The 16,287-nt window shown below is 35.9% G+C and overlaps 1 protein-coding gene across 4 annotated transcripts in view; it reads right to left on the reverse strand.

Moving 5' to 3' along the window:
• Positions 1–526: 526 nt before the first annotated feature.
• Positions 527–16,287, reverse strand: part of ITGB8 (integrin subunit beta 8) — a 79,038-nt gene continuing 63,277 nt past the window's right edge. For all 4 annotated transcript variants that reach the window (XM_045197302.2, XM_053927263.1, XM_024562877.3 and 1 more), the window contains exons 10-14: positions 14,104–14,509; positions 11,591–11,816; positions 9,023–9,126; positions 5,977–6,140; positions 527–5,883 (exon numbers count right to left, since the gene is read on the reverse strand). In XM_045197302.2, coding sequence (XP_045053237.2) covers positions 5,761–5,883; positions 5,977–6,140; positions 9,023–9,126; positions 11,591–11,816; positions 14,104–14,509 — 1,023 coding nt within the window. In that variant the 3' untranslated portion in view covers positions 527–5,760. The remainder of the gene's footprint in view (positions 5,884–5,976; positions 6,141–9,022; positions 9,127–11,590; positions 11,817–14,103; positions 14,510–16,287) is intronic.

The following is a 16,287-nucleotide window of genomic DNA, read 5'->3' on the forward strand; positions in this document are numbered from 1 at the left end:
CTTTCCCTTCAAACTGTGAAAGCTCCCAAAGGACAGGGAGTCTGTCTACAGGTCTTACTCAAATTTTAATATGTCCCCTCATCTGCTTTTCTCTCCCTTCTAGTTTTAATAAAGAAAAAATCACATCATAGGGGTATTCCACAAATATCAATAGTTTAAATATGGCTCTAGAGAATGTGTGATTGAAGTTTTTAAACACGTTATATTTTTATCAAGGTGCTGATAGAAGTCTCTGGCCGGTATAAAAAGCCCGATTTACCTTTTAGCTACTTTTTCAGTTTTTTGTGATTAGGATATTCATTCTGCTTCCATCACTGGGCAGCAATCAAAAGGCAAATAGAGCAATTAGGATGGCCCCACACCTTGTCATCAGCCCTACAACTTTCTAGAAATAGTAGTTTTTGGAATTATGTAATGTCTCTACCAATGACAACATACGGGTGTCATTACTTTTCCTCATGTAACAACGTGCTGTCATCTGGCAGCTCTGAGGATCATAGAAAACACAATGGTAAATCAAGGAGAATTCTTAGATTTTTGCATTTTTATTTTAAAACAAAATTTTATAGTGATTAACACCTACTTTTAAACAGAATGATGCATTAATTAAATGCCTTGTCATAACTATTATAAGCTCCGTTAGAAAAATAGACATCTCACAACTACAGCGTCAGCTCTTTAATAAATACGTAATACAACAGTTAGTAGTCAGTCAGAGTTACTTGAACAGTTTTGTAGTATATTACATGAAATTGTCATACCCCCCAATCTTCTGTGTCCTTTAAGGAGGTTTAATTCTATGTATAATTCAAAGCCAGACATAACGAGACACTTGTTTAGTGAGAATTTGTTTCTTAGAACTATTTTATATTCAAAATTTTAATTTAAAAATACACACTATGTTAAAAAACTTTTACAAAGGCAAAATTTGTTAAATGAAACAAATAAGGTTATATTACTGATACTTTAAAAACATTTCTAAAATTTTTTTCAGAGGTTTAAAAATGAAGCAGCTGGTAAATGTAAAATTATTTTAAAGTTATGTTAAATAGACACACAATGAATTGCTATATTAATATGTGCACATTTATATTTTATTATAATTTAGAATTAAAATACTTTATATTCAATATTCTTAATAAAATTTATGTACCATACTTGTCATTGTGTGGAACTCTTATCAAAATCACATTTATCTGTGTACAGTGTAAAGTTAGTAAAAGTTCTTTATATCAATCACATTTTCCTTCCTTGGTGACTGCAGGATTTTATTTTTTTAACTGTTGGGTTAAATAATTTTAACTGAAGTAGGTTGTAGAGGCTAGAAACCTGATTAATAGAGTTAGCTTACGAAGGTAAGTTTTATGCAGGAGAGTATTTCAGGTAGATAGAAGAGTAGTGTTGTTACTCTCAGGTATTTCGTTAACAGCTGCCCAGATAGCTGAACAATTGTTTCAGATAATTAAAATAACTTAAATATGCAGTTTTATGACACTTATTACATGAGCTTGAAGGTAAATTTAGAAAAGCCAAATAAGAAAAATCAATGAAAAGAACAGACATGTTAAAGAAGAATAAAAAAGCAGAAGGGCTCAAAGAGAAAGTTCTGTTTCCAACAGCATTGATGGTTGTATCATATTTTTTCCTGTCACTGAAGTAACACGTGCAAGATGCTGCAAAATCTAATGATGATGTTTCCATGTAGTATTCTTCCACTTAATTCTGTTTAACAGCAAGATCACAATATAAAAGTATTCTTTACAAAGGAATAGAAGGAATAAAAAATTGCCAACAAAACTCATTCTTCTCAGTAAAGGTAGGGTTTGCAGAAATCATAGCCACTAGCATAAAGGAAGCCGAAAGCTTTCATAACATAAGGTCTGCAGGGTGTGAGCTCATAATCAGACAGTTAGGCTCCATGTTGAACCATATGTGATTCAGTTGTACTGAAAACTGGCTCATATGTTATCATAAATGACTTCTCAAATGTTTGTAAGAAAGGAATGTCCCTATGTCCATGAACATTTAGTTAAAAATTAATTAGTGTAATATTTATTTAAGCACAGCTTTTAATACTGCATCTAACACACCAACAATTGCAAGATACAGCACAATTTTAAAGATGTTATATTGAAAAAGTAGATTTCTCAGAATCAATGAAATATGAACATGTAATCAGTTACCCATAGTATATTTTCCGTAGAGGAACCATTAAAGAAAAGGGAAATGATCTGAAAGCTAGTTCTACATTTCTTTGAAAAGAAATACATTTCAATTTGCATTAAGGTCAATATTGATAAGGACCATCATAAAATAAATGTTAAGAGCAAATAAAATGGAATACAACGTGCCCATGCTAGAACTCCCAAGTAGCTGTATTTCACTTGAAACTGTTATTAAAATAATGTCTCAAATCCTTTAAAACTGAATCTCTAACAGTTGTGAAAATTAAAAAAAATTTAATGGATCTGTCTTCATTCAGGTGTATAGATTCAAACGAGTTTTAAACTCATTACAAGATGTTTGGAAACGAAGAACTTTATTATACCACTATATTTGTTATTTTTCACAATTAGGCTTATTGAGTTTCAAGTTTTAGTGTACTCCCTTAGGAAAACCGAGTAGAAAAAAACAGAGTAAGGAAAGGAAGTAAAAGCTATTGAGTCTAATTTCCTATTCTAGGTACCCAGAGGAGTATAATTCTAAGGAGAAAATTTCATAGTTCCTCATAAAAATGTTTCAATGTCTCATGGATGCCTGTTGTCATACATAAGAATATCTTCAATGGAGACTGAGTCTATATTAAGAAATATTTGGAATTTATTCTTCAGTGAAGTGTTGCATCTGATGCATGCACTAATCTTAATTTTTATGTTTGAAAAATCTAGAAAAAATCTATTTTTTAATTCAAGCTTTTAAAATCTTTATTAACCTAAGCTACGTTGAACATTTAAGATATAATCAGGGTTTTAGTGAATTTCTTAGTCTTGCAAAGAATATGAAATCATAAATACTAACAAATTTTGTAAAAGATATCAAATGTTTATAAATCCATGTGCACTGCAGTGTAAAGAGGCCCCAGAGAAATAAAAGGCGTACAATTATATTGTAGTGTCTGGATGGCACATTTCTAAGTCGTTACATACTTCTGGGTGCAGAAGTGCTGTCGTACCAAAAGTGTTCAAGTTATTAACTTTGTTAACCATTTAAAATTCATGACTTGTGTTTAATATCAGTGAATCTCAAAAGGCTCCTGTGGACAAACTGAAAATAGCCTCTATTTACAGACATCATTGAATCTACTAATACCCTGTTTTCCCTTACCTTTTAATTAGTTCTAAGCAGTCAAATATTAATTCTCTTCTCATAAACCACTACATAAGAACATACCAACTATTCAAGTAAAATATAAGCTCTAAAATCTTTAAGAATTAGATCCTTCAGTAAAACAGGAAAGCACATCACAAGCATAACTTCAGTCATCATCTAGCGTTGAACTGCCCATCAGGAAGTTTGTCCTTTCCTGTGATAACAGCCTCGATTCATTACAAATTAGTGCAAACCAGTGAGAGTGTAAAAAATATAAACCCTGCACTTTTAAGGGTTTCATTGTATTTTGCTCTTTTGGATAATTCATTCCACATGAAAATTACTTTATGAACATCGTAATGTTCATTTTTAAGTTGTCAGCTCTTAATTAATGGATTTGCCCCATTTTTTTTCCTTTTGGGGGTCTGTCAGGTATCCATTTATTTTCCTTTTTAAAAGGATTCTGTGTGTGAGGCAGATTGAAAAATATGATTTTTACGTTATCCTTAGTGGTCAAGGGTGTCTTACACAAGTGAGTCACAGTACTGAATTATGTCAGTGCCCCCAGTCTTTCATTAGGGGAAGGAAATACAGTTTAACTTAGAGTCATAATTGCTAGCCTGTAGGGGACAGCTAATGGAGCTGCTGTGTTTGTTGGCTCCAGAACAACTTATTATATGTTTTAAAATGCTCTTTAGGGTAGAGTATGGGGTGGGGAGTTAGTCCTCATTGAAATGCACTTTGATTAATCCAAGTGCTGAAACGTTAATTATAAGAAGGCATTGTTGTCCGAGGTTAAGCTCAGTGCTACACACAGGACTGTTGGACTAAGTCTGTGGGCTATGGTAATTGTGAAGAAGTTTCCACGGCGGCAGGTAAAGCTCATGACCTCTGTGTCAGTCTCTCAGGATGAGCTCTGCATAACTCCAGGGGTGCCGTTCACACGGGCTAAGGTGTGAACAGATTTCCCTGCAGTTAGTGCTTAGAAGCTGATTAGCAGGAAAGATTGGAAGCCAGTCATGGCCAGTTCAGTTTGAGTGACTCTTTTCTGCTTTGCTCTGACATTTTCTCATGCTCATATACCTAAGACTTCAGTAAATCACATTTAAAGACACTTGCCAATTAGATATTTTAGAGACTCAAGAGGTAGCATGATATTGTGCAATGAACACTAGCCTGGCAATAAGCGAAGTTTTCTTCAGATGCTGCCATGTAATCACGGGGATGGTTTTTGAGAAATCATTTAAACCTTCTGAGCCTTGATTGCCTGACTGCCTAAAAGGATGACTTATCTTATTTCTAAGATATTGTCTATCTTCCTCCAATTGCATACTTTCAGAATTCTGGCAGTGCGGTTGAGGTGATACAGAGAAAGAATGTCCATAGGCTTCATGGAAAGGCAAAAATAATATAGCTTAACATAGCTTTTAATTTGAAAAATGCTGCTATCTACTTGGAGTAATTATCTGAGAAAGCTCAGTCCAACGTGTGGCGCTTGGCTTGAGGCAGGGTTTCTAAATATCTTGTGCATTTCAACCTGATGATTAGACAAATTAAATGGTGAAACAGTCCATCCAGTTGACCAGGTAAGATACAAAACTCCACATCTGCAAACAACGAAGCTCTTCAGATTTTGATGTTACTTTACAGTGTCCCTTATTAAACATTCAGCTTTTAAACCAGTATTCTAATAAAGTGACATTGTATTATTAAGTTTTTATGGCAGTAGTAATTTAGCACTTATTTAATCCAGTCATCTGTGACATATATAAACTTATCCTGTAAGAAAGAAAACCAAAATATAAAAGCAAAGAGGAGAGAATGTTGGAATTAGTATCCATTTTGTAAAAAACAAAACAAAACAAACACACATGCATGAAACAACACAGTTTCAAAAGCAATATCCCTCAAGATGATGGTTTCACCTGTTCAGCTCTCGAATGAGTGAAACACTAACCATTTATTCACCTACCTATTCTTGTCTCTTCACTGCCAAATGTTGAAGTGTTTGGCAACATTAGTATAGCTACCTTATTATTTTTTTCATTTGCACGTTCTATGCAGGGGTTACGTACCCTTGCAGCGACACGATGCCAAAACTCTCAAAAGCATTGTGTCTCTCTGGGAAGCGTAGGAATGGCAGGTACCTGTAAAGTGTAATCAGTGCTCTTCAGATGATCTACATTCTATGCTGATCTAAATAAGTTATATATTACAGTAAAGTGCTACAATGACACTAGTCTCAAACAGTAGTAAGACACATTTTCTCGGAAAAAGTCAGCAGCGATGTGAGTCACATGACGATGAGGATGCTTGTCCGTCTTCATTCGAGTGAAAACCAGCAACTAGCATGATCTAGAATACTTTGTCTCCTCCTGTGACTTCTAAAACTATAATTTTTAGGAGCAATTATTAAAAATCCAGTTTCCCATAGAGTACTTTTTATCTTTTTTAGAAGTTGCACCTGAAAGTTTCATGAGCACTTAATTTGCTGATATCCATTTTTATTTCTTCAGGTTTCTCACGTCGGTAGGTTACTGCTCTTGTGCAAACACTTTGCAGAATCAACTTGTCCTTGATGGAGAAGAAATATTGTCATTAATTATCATAAATATTGGAGGTAGGCAATCACATACTGATAGTAATTCTTTTTTAGAATTCACTGACCTTTTTTGAGGCCGACACCCTGTAATCTGCTGAGGACTTTATTTTATTACTGTTCCATTGTAATATCACCTGTCTAATGATAAGGACTTTAAGCAACCCAATCAAGAATGTAACTATGAAAATGATGAAAAATATCCTCAGGTAGCTTGGGCTAGAGAAGCATTCTGTAATGAAGCAACAAATAAATGGGTTAAAAACTGGAATGAGTAAATCAAAGGATCCCAACAAGTAAACATCTCAATTAATAGGACCAGAGATATTTGCAAGTCCACATTTCGAAAACAGAGACTGCCATTACTATTGATTCAAAGAGTAACTCGCAAATTTTTATTACATATTTATTATTAAAATATTTCAACATAAAACTCCTCTTTGTAGAATAATCACAGTTAAGGCATTTAACAAGAGTATTTTTTTGCAGCTTGATTCTGTAGTAGTATTAAGTTGAATATGTCCAGATCCCTTAACCAAATATAACCATATCCATTACAGAGACAGGGACAGTTTTCCTGGTGTATACCCTTGATCACTGGTGGAAAATAGGCTTTAAAAAATTACTTAACAGCTCTCCTTATTAGCTTATGTTTCTCTTGTTGTGCTTGCTCTTCATTTGTTGCACACCAGCAATGGAAGAAAAAGCAACCATCTGCTGCAGCTAGAATCAGTCCTACTCTAACAGAAGAATAAATGTTTCCTGTGGAATTGCAGTGCAACTTTTCATGAGTATTGCACATAGCTTCTCCAGGAAACAGGAGTGTCCAATCAGGACAATATACAAATCTCTTTCCTCATTTTTTACTTATTTATTTTTTACTTGTCTGTTAACCAAATCTATTTTGCATCTGAGTATTGTACTTGCATTTTTTCAAAAATAAATAATTACTAGCTGGGAAAGGATATGCTGCACTAAGAGGAGGGGCGTACTCGGTCTCTGTTTTAGCACCAGACTTTTGCCAAACTCTGGCTGGAAAGTCTACAGACTCTGGCTGCCAGAGGTATTATCTAAATCTAAGGGGAACAGGGTTGCACAATAGGCAAGTATTCCACAGAACTTACCAGCTGTCCCAGACTCAAAAAATTACCTCCTGGCCTAAAGAGGCATCTGATTTTTGCCTGTTCTCCAAACTTTGGGGACTTCACCTAAATGTCTGAAGGTCTCCCCGAGAGGGCCTTTCAGGAGGGGATCTGCCAAGATTTAGAAAAGCAATCACCCAATTGTGAGTGATTTGTGTCTGAATTACCAGGGATGATCAAGCATGCTCCTGAATGTGCCAAGAACTCAGTAATAAGGGCAAGGGCTCATCTCCAAGTGGGAAGACAGAGCCCAGTTTTCTTTTGGTCAATAATGAGATTCCTTAAAAGAAAGGCTAATGATAGTCCGGAGGACTACTAATTGGAATAGAAGCACCAAACACAAAATGCAAGTTTTCCTTTGTTATATGTCTCACACACAGAGAATCCACCATGCTCTATTCAAAGGTGATGCCCTTGGAGTCTTTCACAGCAACCTTAAAGTTTGTGACACGCACGCCTTTTATTCTGACAGACTGTCATTTCCCTTGGCTGACTTAGAACTACTCAATCAGCTAAGATCTTTATAGGGGGCATGTAGCTTGATCCCACTTACTGGCTCCTTGCCTAACAGAAGCTTAGCCAGAAAGAGCAAAGAACACCCTTTAAGTGTGATTGAGTGGATAGATAATAGAGGTGGCTAACAAATGCCCTTTCTGTCTCCTTGCACAACAGTTGTAAAGAGGAGGGGAGTCCCCTAGCTACCAGTACACTTTACCAACATTTCTAATAGGTTAGGATGGAGGACATTTTCAGGGTCCAAATCTTCGCGCCCTGGCCGTGACTATCTTCTTAGTTCAGGTCAAGCAAGGGCTTTTTCTAAGGAGCTTTAATGGAACACTTTTTGTAACCACACTTAGGTCACAGTAGGTTTATTTACTTAACATAATAGCTGACATGTTGACAGTAAGGGCTCTATTTATTAGAAAAGGCACTTGGCTTTCTGGAGTGATTGCTACAGCCGCAGCTGGCAGCACACGGGCTCTTTGCAGAGCCCAATTCATTAGGCGCTAATGTCGGTGTGGATGCGAGGGAAGAGGCAAACAACACCCCGGAGAAAGTTTATTTTTTGTGCACTCTCTCTAAAGTTGGAATTATTTTTACAGGTGAATGTTTTCACTGAAGACGTAATTTCAAATTCATGTGTATCTTAACACCTTACACCTGAGCAAGGCGGAGTGCTGGCTTTTGGGTTCTAATGGAATGGTCTTTGAACACTGCTTTCCTATGTTTCCCTCATTTATGTGTCCTTTTTAATTTACATAATTCTTTCACGTTGACTGGCTCATTTAATCGTATACAACTCTGAGATTGGTGTTACCATCTCCATTTTACAGGTGAAAAAACTGAGGCTCAGGGAAATATTGTTAAGAGGCTGATAGTGTCAAGGAGCACGTCTTTGGTCAAGGTCTTCAGACTAAAAGTTCCATGCCCTTCCCATTGTGCCACTTTCATAATCGCTCACCCTAAAATTTATTGATATCAGAATCAAAAGTACCATGAAGGAATGGCCCTTTTGAAATTAAGCATCTGGCAAAAACACATCATTGCTACTTAGAATTTTTTGGCTTTGCCTGAAATATGAAAATGTTTGACACAAAGAAGGTTATAACTGAAGCCAGCTTGAGTTATGAAGGGTAATTATGGCTCCACAGATTTTGTTTCTAATGGTGAAATGGACTCCACATAGGAAACTCCTTGGCTCACTGAGGTCTCTCTAGAAAATATGTTTGCTGTGCTTCCATGGAGGTGCATAGCATGGGGATTGAGCTGGGTAGTTGAGATCGGAGATCTAACAGTTCAGCCAACAATGGCAAACACACTCAGCTGGTTTTATAGAGTACCGTCTCTGGGAGATTGAAAACGCTGACGCAGTTAGTCCATTCCTAAAGGATGGCTGACTAGGACCCTTATTGGGGAGCAGGATTCTCTACAGATACATTTTCAGTGCTTTGGTTATTAAGCTTTGGTGTACCTGATGTTTGGTCCATATAATGTTCCATGAAAGCACATGAGGATTTACACCGATCGAGTATTGCTTGAGACAGATTGTGGGGGTGAAGGCATTGCACACAATTCCTGTAAGGGGAGACAGAAGTGAAAACATACAATCTTTACAAAGGTTATAGCCTGTAGTATTTTCTGTAAGAAATAAAATAAGATAGAATACTGCTTTAGTACAGCAGCCTCGTGGAACTGGGAAAGAAAGCTATGACACTTATTTGTAATCCTGGCTGAATTTAATACCATGGCACTTTCTAACCACTTAAAATAGTTTAATAATGTGTAAAATCTAAATAATGATTTTCCTGCTTATGTTTTTGTCTACGATTTTATGGTTTCAAGTCCTACATTTGAGCCTTTAATCCATTTTATGTATATTCTTGAGAAGGTGGTCTAGTTTCATTTTTTGCATATATCTGTCCAATTTTCCCACCAACATTTATTGAATAGACTTTGTTCACCTTACTGTATGCTCTTGCCTCCTCTCTCATATACTAATTGACCATATAGGCATGGGTTTATTTCTGGGTTCTCGAGTCTGTTCCATTGTTCTATGTGTCTGTATCTATGCCAGTACCATCCTGTTTTGATTACCATAGCCTTGTAATATAGTTTGATATCAGATAGCATGATACTTCTACCTTTTGTTCTTCTTTCTCAAGATTGCTGTGGCTATTTGTGATATTTGGGGTTCCTAACAATTTTTGGACTATTTGTTCTGGTTCTGTGAAAAATAAACTTTGGTATTTTGATAGGAATTGCCTTGAATTTGTAGATTGCTTTGGGTAGTGTGGACATTTTAATAATGTTAATTCTCCCTACCCATGAGCGGAGTACATGCTTCCATTTATTTGTATCGTCTTCCGTTTCTCTTGAGTGTCATAATTTTCTGAATACAGGTCTTTTATACCTCCTTGGTTAAATTTATCCCTAGGTATTTTAATTTTTTTGGTGTGATTGTAAGTGGGATTGTTTTCCTAGTTTCCCTTTCTGATAGTTCATTATTGGTGTATAAAGATGCAACTGATTTCTGACTTAGAGGGCAGAGTATTATGCTAAATTAAATTAAATAAATCAGTCAGATAAAGACAAGTACCATATGATTTCACTTATATGTGGAATCTAAAGAATGAAAACAAACAAACAAAACAGAAATAGACTCATAGATACAGAGAACAGTTGCCAGAGGGAAGAGGAATCGGGGGACTGGGTGAAAAAGGTGAAGGGGTTAAGAAGTACAGACTGGTAGTTACAAAACAGTCACAGGGAGGTAAAGTACAGCACGGGGAATATAGTCAATAATATTGTAATAACTATGTATGGCGCCATGTGAATGCTGGAAATATCACTGGAAAGAACACTTTGTAAAGTATACAATTGTCTAATCACTATGTTATACACCTGAAACTAACACAAAATAATATTGAATATAAACTGTAATTGAAAAATAAAATTTAAAAAGTGACTTTTCTATCCTGAGAGGAAAATCTACAGGAAATAGGTAACACTCTCACCACACATACACACATACAAATAGCACAGATACTTTAGAAGATGAATATTTAGACACTGTCAGGAAAGTTTAGCAGCTGACTACACAGTTCCACACTATCATTATGTTTAAGCCTGTGTTTCTGAGAGAGTTACATAATTTGCTATGCACCCTTTAAAAAATTTTACTTGTGCTACCAATCCAAAGAAGCAAAGGTCATAAAAATTTGAATAGAACAAACTGGAAGGCACAGTGATGTTTAGAGTAGCGGTCACGTTAGAGCAGGACCCAAACTGTCACTGGGACATTAGCCATCGGCACAAAACCGTGATGCTGCTTCACATAACACATCGCCTTTCGCTTATCCATCATTTATTCCTATAGTTCTTCATAACCCCCATCATCCTTTATCTTTAATAAAAATAAAACAATGATAATAGCTAACATTTTTCTACTAGATGATAACTGTGTATACTAAGTACAAAGTATTTTTTAACATGGAACATCTAATTTAATTATCTCACAGAACTATAGCAAGGTATTATTATTATCCTCTGCTTTTGATATCAGAAATATTAAGAGAGAATATTCTCAGAAAATTCTCAGAGAATTTCAACAACTTGCCCTAGATCGAACAGCTAAGTAAGAGTAAGCTGGGCAGGCAGCCCCTAAATCATCATATTGGAAACCTTAAACTTGCATAAGGTTATATGTCAATTATATATATATCAATAAAGCTGGCAAAACCCCAATGAACCCTCATGAATACTGAATATTCTTTAAAAAACAAACTAATTCACAAAAGCGAAGGCAGTGAATGCCTGGATAAATGCTGATACTTCCACAGCTATCTAGGGTTCAAAGATTGGAATCTAAGCCTGAAATTCCCCAACTCCCCATTCAGTTCTTTTGTAGCATGATAACAATTTATTTGGATGAGAACATCCAGCACTTCTAAGATTATGGAAGGCAGAATAAAAAAGGACCAACAACACAGCTATCACGAAGGGACTGTTTTACGCCTGTTTGGAGTTAGAGAGCACATACCAGTTTTCATTGCAGGCTGTGTGGCACGTGGGGCAGTGTTCACAGAAGCGGCCGATGCTCCTGGGGTCGGTGCACTCGCACCTGCCGCATACACACGTGCCTCTTCCACTACACACTTGGCCCTTTGGGTTGATGCAGTGCTGGGCTGATGCTGACGGGCACTGGCACCGATCTCCTTCCCAGCCACTGAAGCACTGGCATCTGCCCACTTCACACTCGCCATGCCCTGCGACAGAGACACTCCAGGACCTAAGTTATTGGGGCCACTGACACTGTGAAGCATTTCCAAACGTGAATTCCCCTCCCATCTCCATGGAAACACACAGACAGTCCAGTGAATGGAAACAGCATCACTTTCTGTTTGTCTGACATAAACAAGCCAGGAGGTAGGAATGTCTATTTTCAAAGCTGTTCTACTGCAGATAATCTCCTGATGCTATCGTGTTGTGCTGACAAGCGTGAGGTGGGCCCGGCTGCAGTGCCTGCCCCACTGCTTGAAGGTCACTGTACATTCAGTTTTAAATTAAAAACATGAATATAAAGAAGCTACAAAGGCTGAAGTAATATTAATTGCCTGACTTGAAAACAGGGTTATCTTATTAATAGCTTCCATAATTTATTCTGTCTGTCTCTCCTTATTGTCAAGGGCCTGGGATCAATTTGGAGGTCCATGAGGCAAACCCTTCTGGTGCTTCAGTTCTGTGAGTGCCATGTTTAAAGATAAGATCTCCAGGGAAGTCAAACTGATCTGTTCACATCTTCAGGGCATTATGTATTAAGCAGGTTGGCAGGGCCTGGCAAAAGTATGCTGTGCACTGTTACTACAGGGTAACGAGAGCAGGCAAGGCAGTAGATGTATGTGTATGTTAGTGTTGGGTGCAGACATGTAAGCCGAGGAAAAGCATTGGTTGTATGTAGTTAATTTGAGACTGCACAAGTGTCCAAAATTTAATATGATAATGAGAACTAGAGGGGTACATTTTACAGGGTTATATAGTGTTTCTCAAGCTTATTTAGCTACAAACTCCTCCCTCCCTTCTTCCCTCCCTCCCTCCCCTCGCCTCCTTCCTCCTCCCTTTATTGCAGAGCCCCTCACAAGGTTACTGTTCCATAGAGTCTACTGTTGGATCGGCTCTATTTGCTAAGTGTAAAGCTAATGAGGTCCAGGCCAAACAAACGCCTGCCAGGCCCTGTTCCCTGCAAGCAGGCTGCACGACTCACTCTAGGCAGTCGACCTGTGAACATGTGTTTTTATTCTCCAAGGAGACCAGTGAAGAAAGTGCTTGTCAGCCTACAGTTTGCACTTATAATTTATACACAAATAATTCAAAGCAGGTTCTCAACGGCCAGTGTCAGTAGTATCACAGTTATATAGAAGAGTGCCACTACACTGAGTTTTGATATTTGCTCTATACAGACTGGGCAGTGGTGGGAAATGATCTCAGGGCTTTTTCTTTTCTCTGTCCCGAACAGGATTAGCTCTAAAGATTAGCAGATAGTTACTGGTTTGTTCTGAAGTCGTCTACAATCCATTCTACTCATGATAGCAGGTTGAGCTGAAGAAATGTTTAAAATGTAAAATATTTTGTGTATATAATAGAATAAAAAGACAATTTGTCATTACATTTATGTAATATAGGGCAAAATTTTAGCTTACACAAGAATAGTAATATATTTTATACAGTTTACTTTCCATATGCTTATGACAATAACGTATCTATCAATAATTTCATTGATATTTACTTACCAAAATGCAAAGACTAAAAAGGTATTTTAACAATAAGTGATTAGCACATTGGCACGGAAAAATTAATTCATTTAAAAATAATGATTTGTATTGATTTTTAAATGCTGCAGATTTTCTGGATTCTAACCTCTAGGTGGCAGTAAACTGAATTAGCCAGAAAGTACTTCAGATGTTTTTGCTTTAAAATTTGGTCTGTGTGTGGCCTCTGGGACTAATCTAGATTACTAATGAAACCAATTTTTCTTGAAGAATGCTATCTTTTGACAGTTTTATGTCTGGTATTGTTCCCAAAATAAACTGGAGAGATTTAAATTACTACAGCTATTTAATACCATCTATATAATGCATTAAGAATTTGCCAATGAATGGTAAGTATATTTTTATAGCTCACTATCCTCTGAGCAAGCTGGAGGGAGTGACCACTTATAAGAATGAATCAGATCCTTCTAGAAGAATACCCTGAGTATAGAAATCCTGTCAGACATCATCAGTAATTTCCTTTTCTGGTATATATCTTCACAAAGTCTAGTCATACTCGAGGATAGCAATTAATTTTTGGTTTTTATTTTTTAAGTATTTAAAATAGAAATATCAGAATCATGTGATATAAATCTGCCCCAATTTCACAGACCTTGAAACTCTGAATATTAAATTCAGGTTCAGGGTTAATAATTACAAAGATATGATTTAAAAATATTTAAACATGTATGCTAGTTTAACAGTGACTAGTAAAAACTCATGTATACATTTATATATTTATACTCACCAGCACACAGCTTTCCATGGTGATATGGACAAGAGAAGTCATCCTTTTCACAGTATTTTCCATATACTTTCCCAAGCTTAATTTTGTGACACAAACACTTCCCACAAATACACACTCCTCGGCCGCTGCAAACAGGTTGATCCTCGTGTGACTTGCAACTCTCAGAAGAAAACCGATCTTCATCAAAGTGACACTTATTCTCTTCACACTGGAAACACTTGGAATCGAGAAAAGTTTCATCTACACACTTTCTTTTAGGTCCTCGGCTGTCATCACACTGACAGCTGCAGTTTCTGTGTATGTGAATTTTAGTGGTTTCATTGAAACCAATAGGTTTGATTATTGCATAGCTTTTTCCTCCTGTGACATCACATTTTCTCATTGTAACTGTTACATTGAAAAGAACCTAAATTCAGGACAGGGAGGAAGAAAACATATATGTCTTGATTATTTTTATTACCGATATCATATTTGTTCATGATATTTTGAATCAATATTCCATCTTATAGAAGTTAGTATTTATAAATTACACATGTAATCTTCCATATGCAGATGTAACATCCATTTTTAATTTCATTTTTCCTAATTAATGAACTAGAAAGTTAAAGGATGCAATGACTACTACTTGCTTATGTTATACTATTAAAGACTATTTGAAATGTCTGTTCTACTTTCAATAATTAATACAAGTCCTCTATTGATTTCTTAGCAAGCTAGAGAGAGCCTAGATCATTTTCTGGATTTGACCCTTAAAATGGGTGGTTACTGACCATTTGATAGTAAGGATACATCAAATAAACCAAAGGGTTTCTACTGCTTTGAACCCCTGAGATGGAGTGTTCAAATTAACAATTTTAATTTTGTTTTTATTTTCCAGGGGATCAAGTAGAGTTTCAGAGTTAAATTTTAGTTTATACATAGTATTCATGGAGGAAAACATGAGGCTTTCTCTGACTTACTCAAGGAAAAAAATATCTAGGACTCTCACTCTCAGAACTTCAGCTCTCAACACAGGTCATGTGCTACCTCAGTGGAGAGGTTAGCCCCGAACTATGAGTGTGGGCTGGCAGGGACTGGTTTCCTCACAAAACTGCAGAATTCCTTTCTCCTGCCAAATTTGTTCTTTTTCTCTATTTTTATTTTGCACATGATTGGTGTAATGTGTCTATTTATATTTGCTAACCCACCTTATGATCTTCAGGTACTTTGGTAAATAACATTATATGTTTTTTCCATGTTAGACTGAAATCTGTTACAATTTAAAAGAATTTGTGCCAGACTTTTAGTTTGGAATGAAGATAGAAATATAGATATATATATATGGATAGATATTTATATATATTATAAGCAAAAAACCTATCATAAATATATTTATATTTGTATATATACATGTAATACTATGAAAGATTTAAACTTAGCCTTATATATTATATATATGCATTAGAGATCAGAATCAGTCTCATAACATTAAAATCAATACAGTTGGTGTTGTATTTGAAATACTTTTGGTCTTTAAGAATGCTAGGGATTAACAGATGTGTACAATAATGTGGTCACGGCCAAATTAATAGTAGAGCAAAATGTAGGGTTTATATAATTAAGAGGTCACATAACTCTTACTGAAAGTCAAACTGTTTATATTACTTGTTGAAAGTGAGGGGAATAAAAGGATATAGACAAAAAGAAAAAAAAAGTAAGATGTAAGAAAATACATTCTGCCAAAACAGATTTTAAAAGAAAGAATTACTTCTAAGAAGGTAACCCTTTCTCAGAAAGTAACTTAGTGCCTTGTATTTGCTATCAGAAAGTTTTCTCTATATTTAATGGAAATAAAATATGTAGTTTGTAAATTGGTATGTAATGTTTTTTGAACAAAATCCAAGGAGTGATTATGGAGGAGCCTATAATACTCAAAACTAGCAATAATTAATTTCAAATATACGACTTGTGGCAGCATCTGTACCACCTGCAGATTCTAACTTTACCAGGAGGGGAAAACATATTCAAACTAAAGAGAAGGGAAGATTCTATTTTAATCAATCTTAGGATCTTAGGGCCCTTTCATCTTTTTCCATAACTCTTGTTCTTTTTATCTCCATCATGACATTAAAATAATTAATAACATCATATAGCCTTAGAGATGGAAACAAAAGGGCTTATACATCTAGTCCAAGCTATTCATTT

Source organism: Desmodus rotundus, chromosome 6, assembly GCF_022682495.2.
Source record: "Desmodus rotundus isolate HL8 chromosome 6, HLdesRot8A.1, whole genome shotgun sequence".
NCBI lineage: Eukaryota > Metazoa > Chordata > Mammalia > Chiroptera > Phyllostomidae > Desmodus > Desmodus rotundus.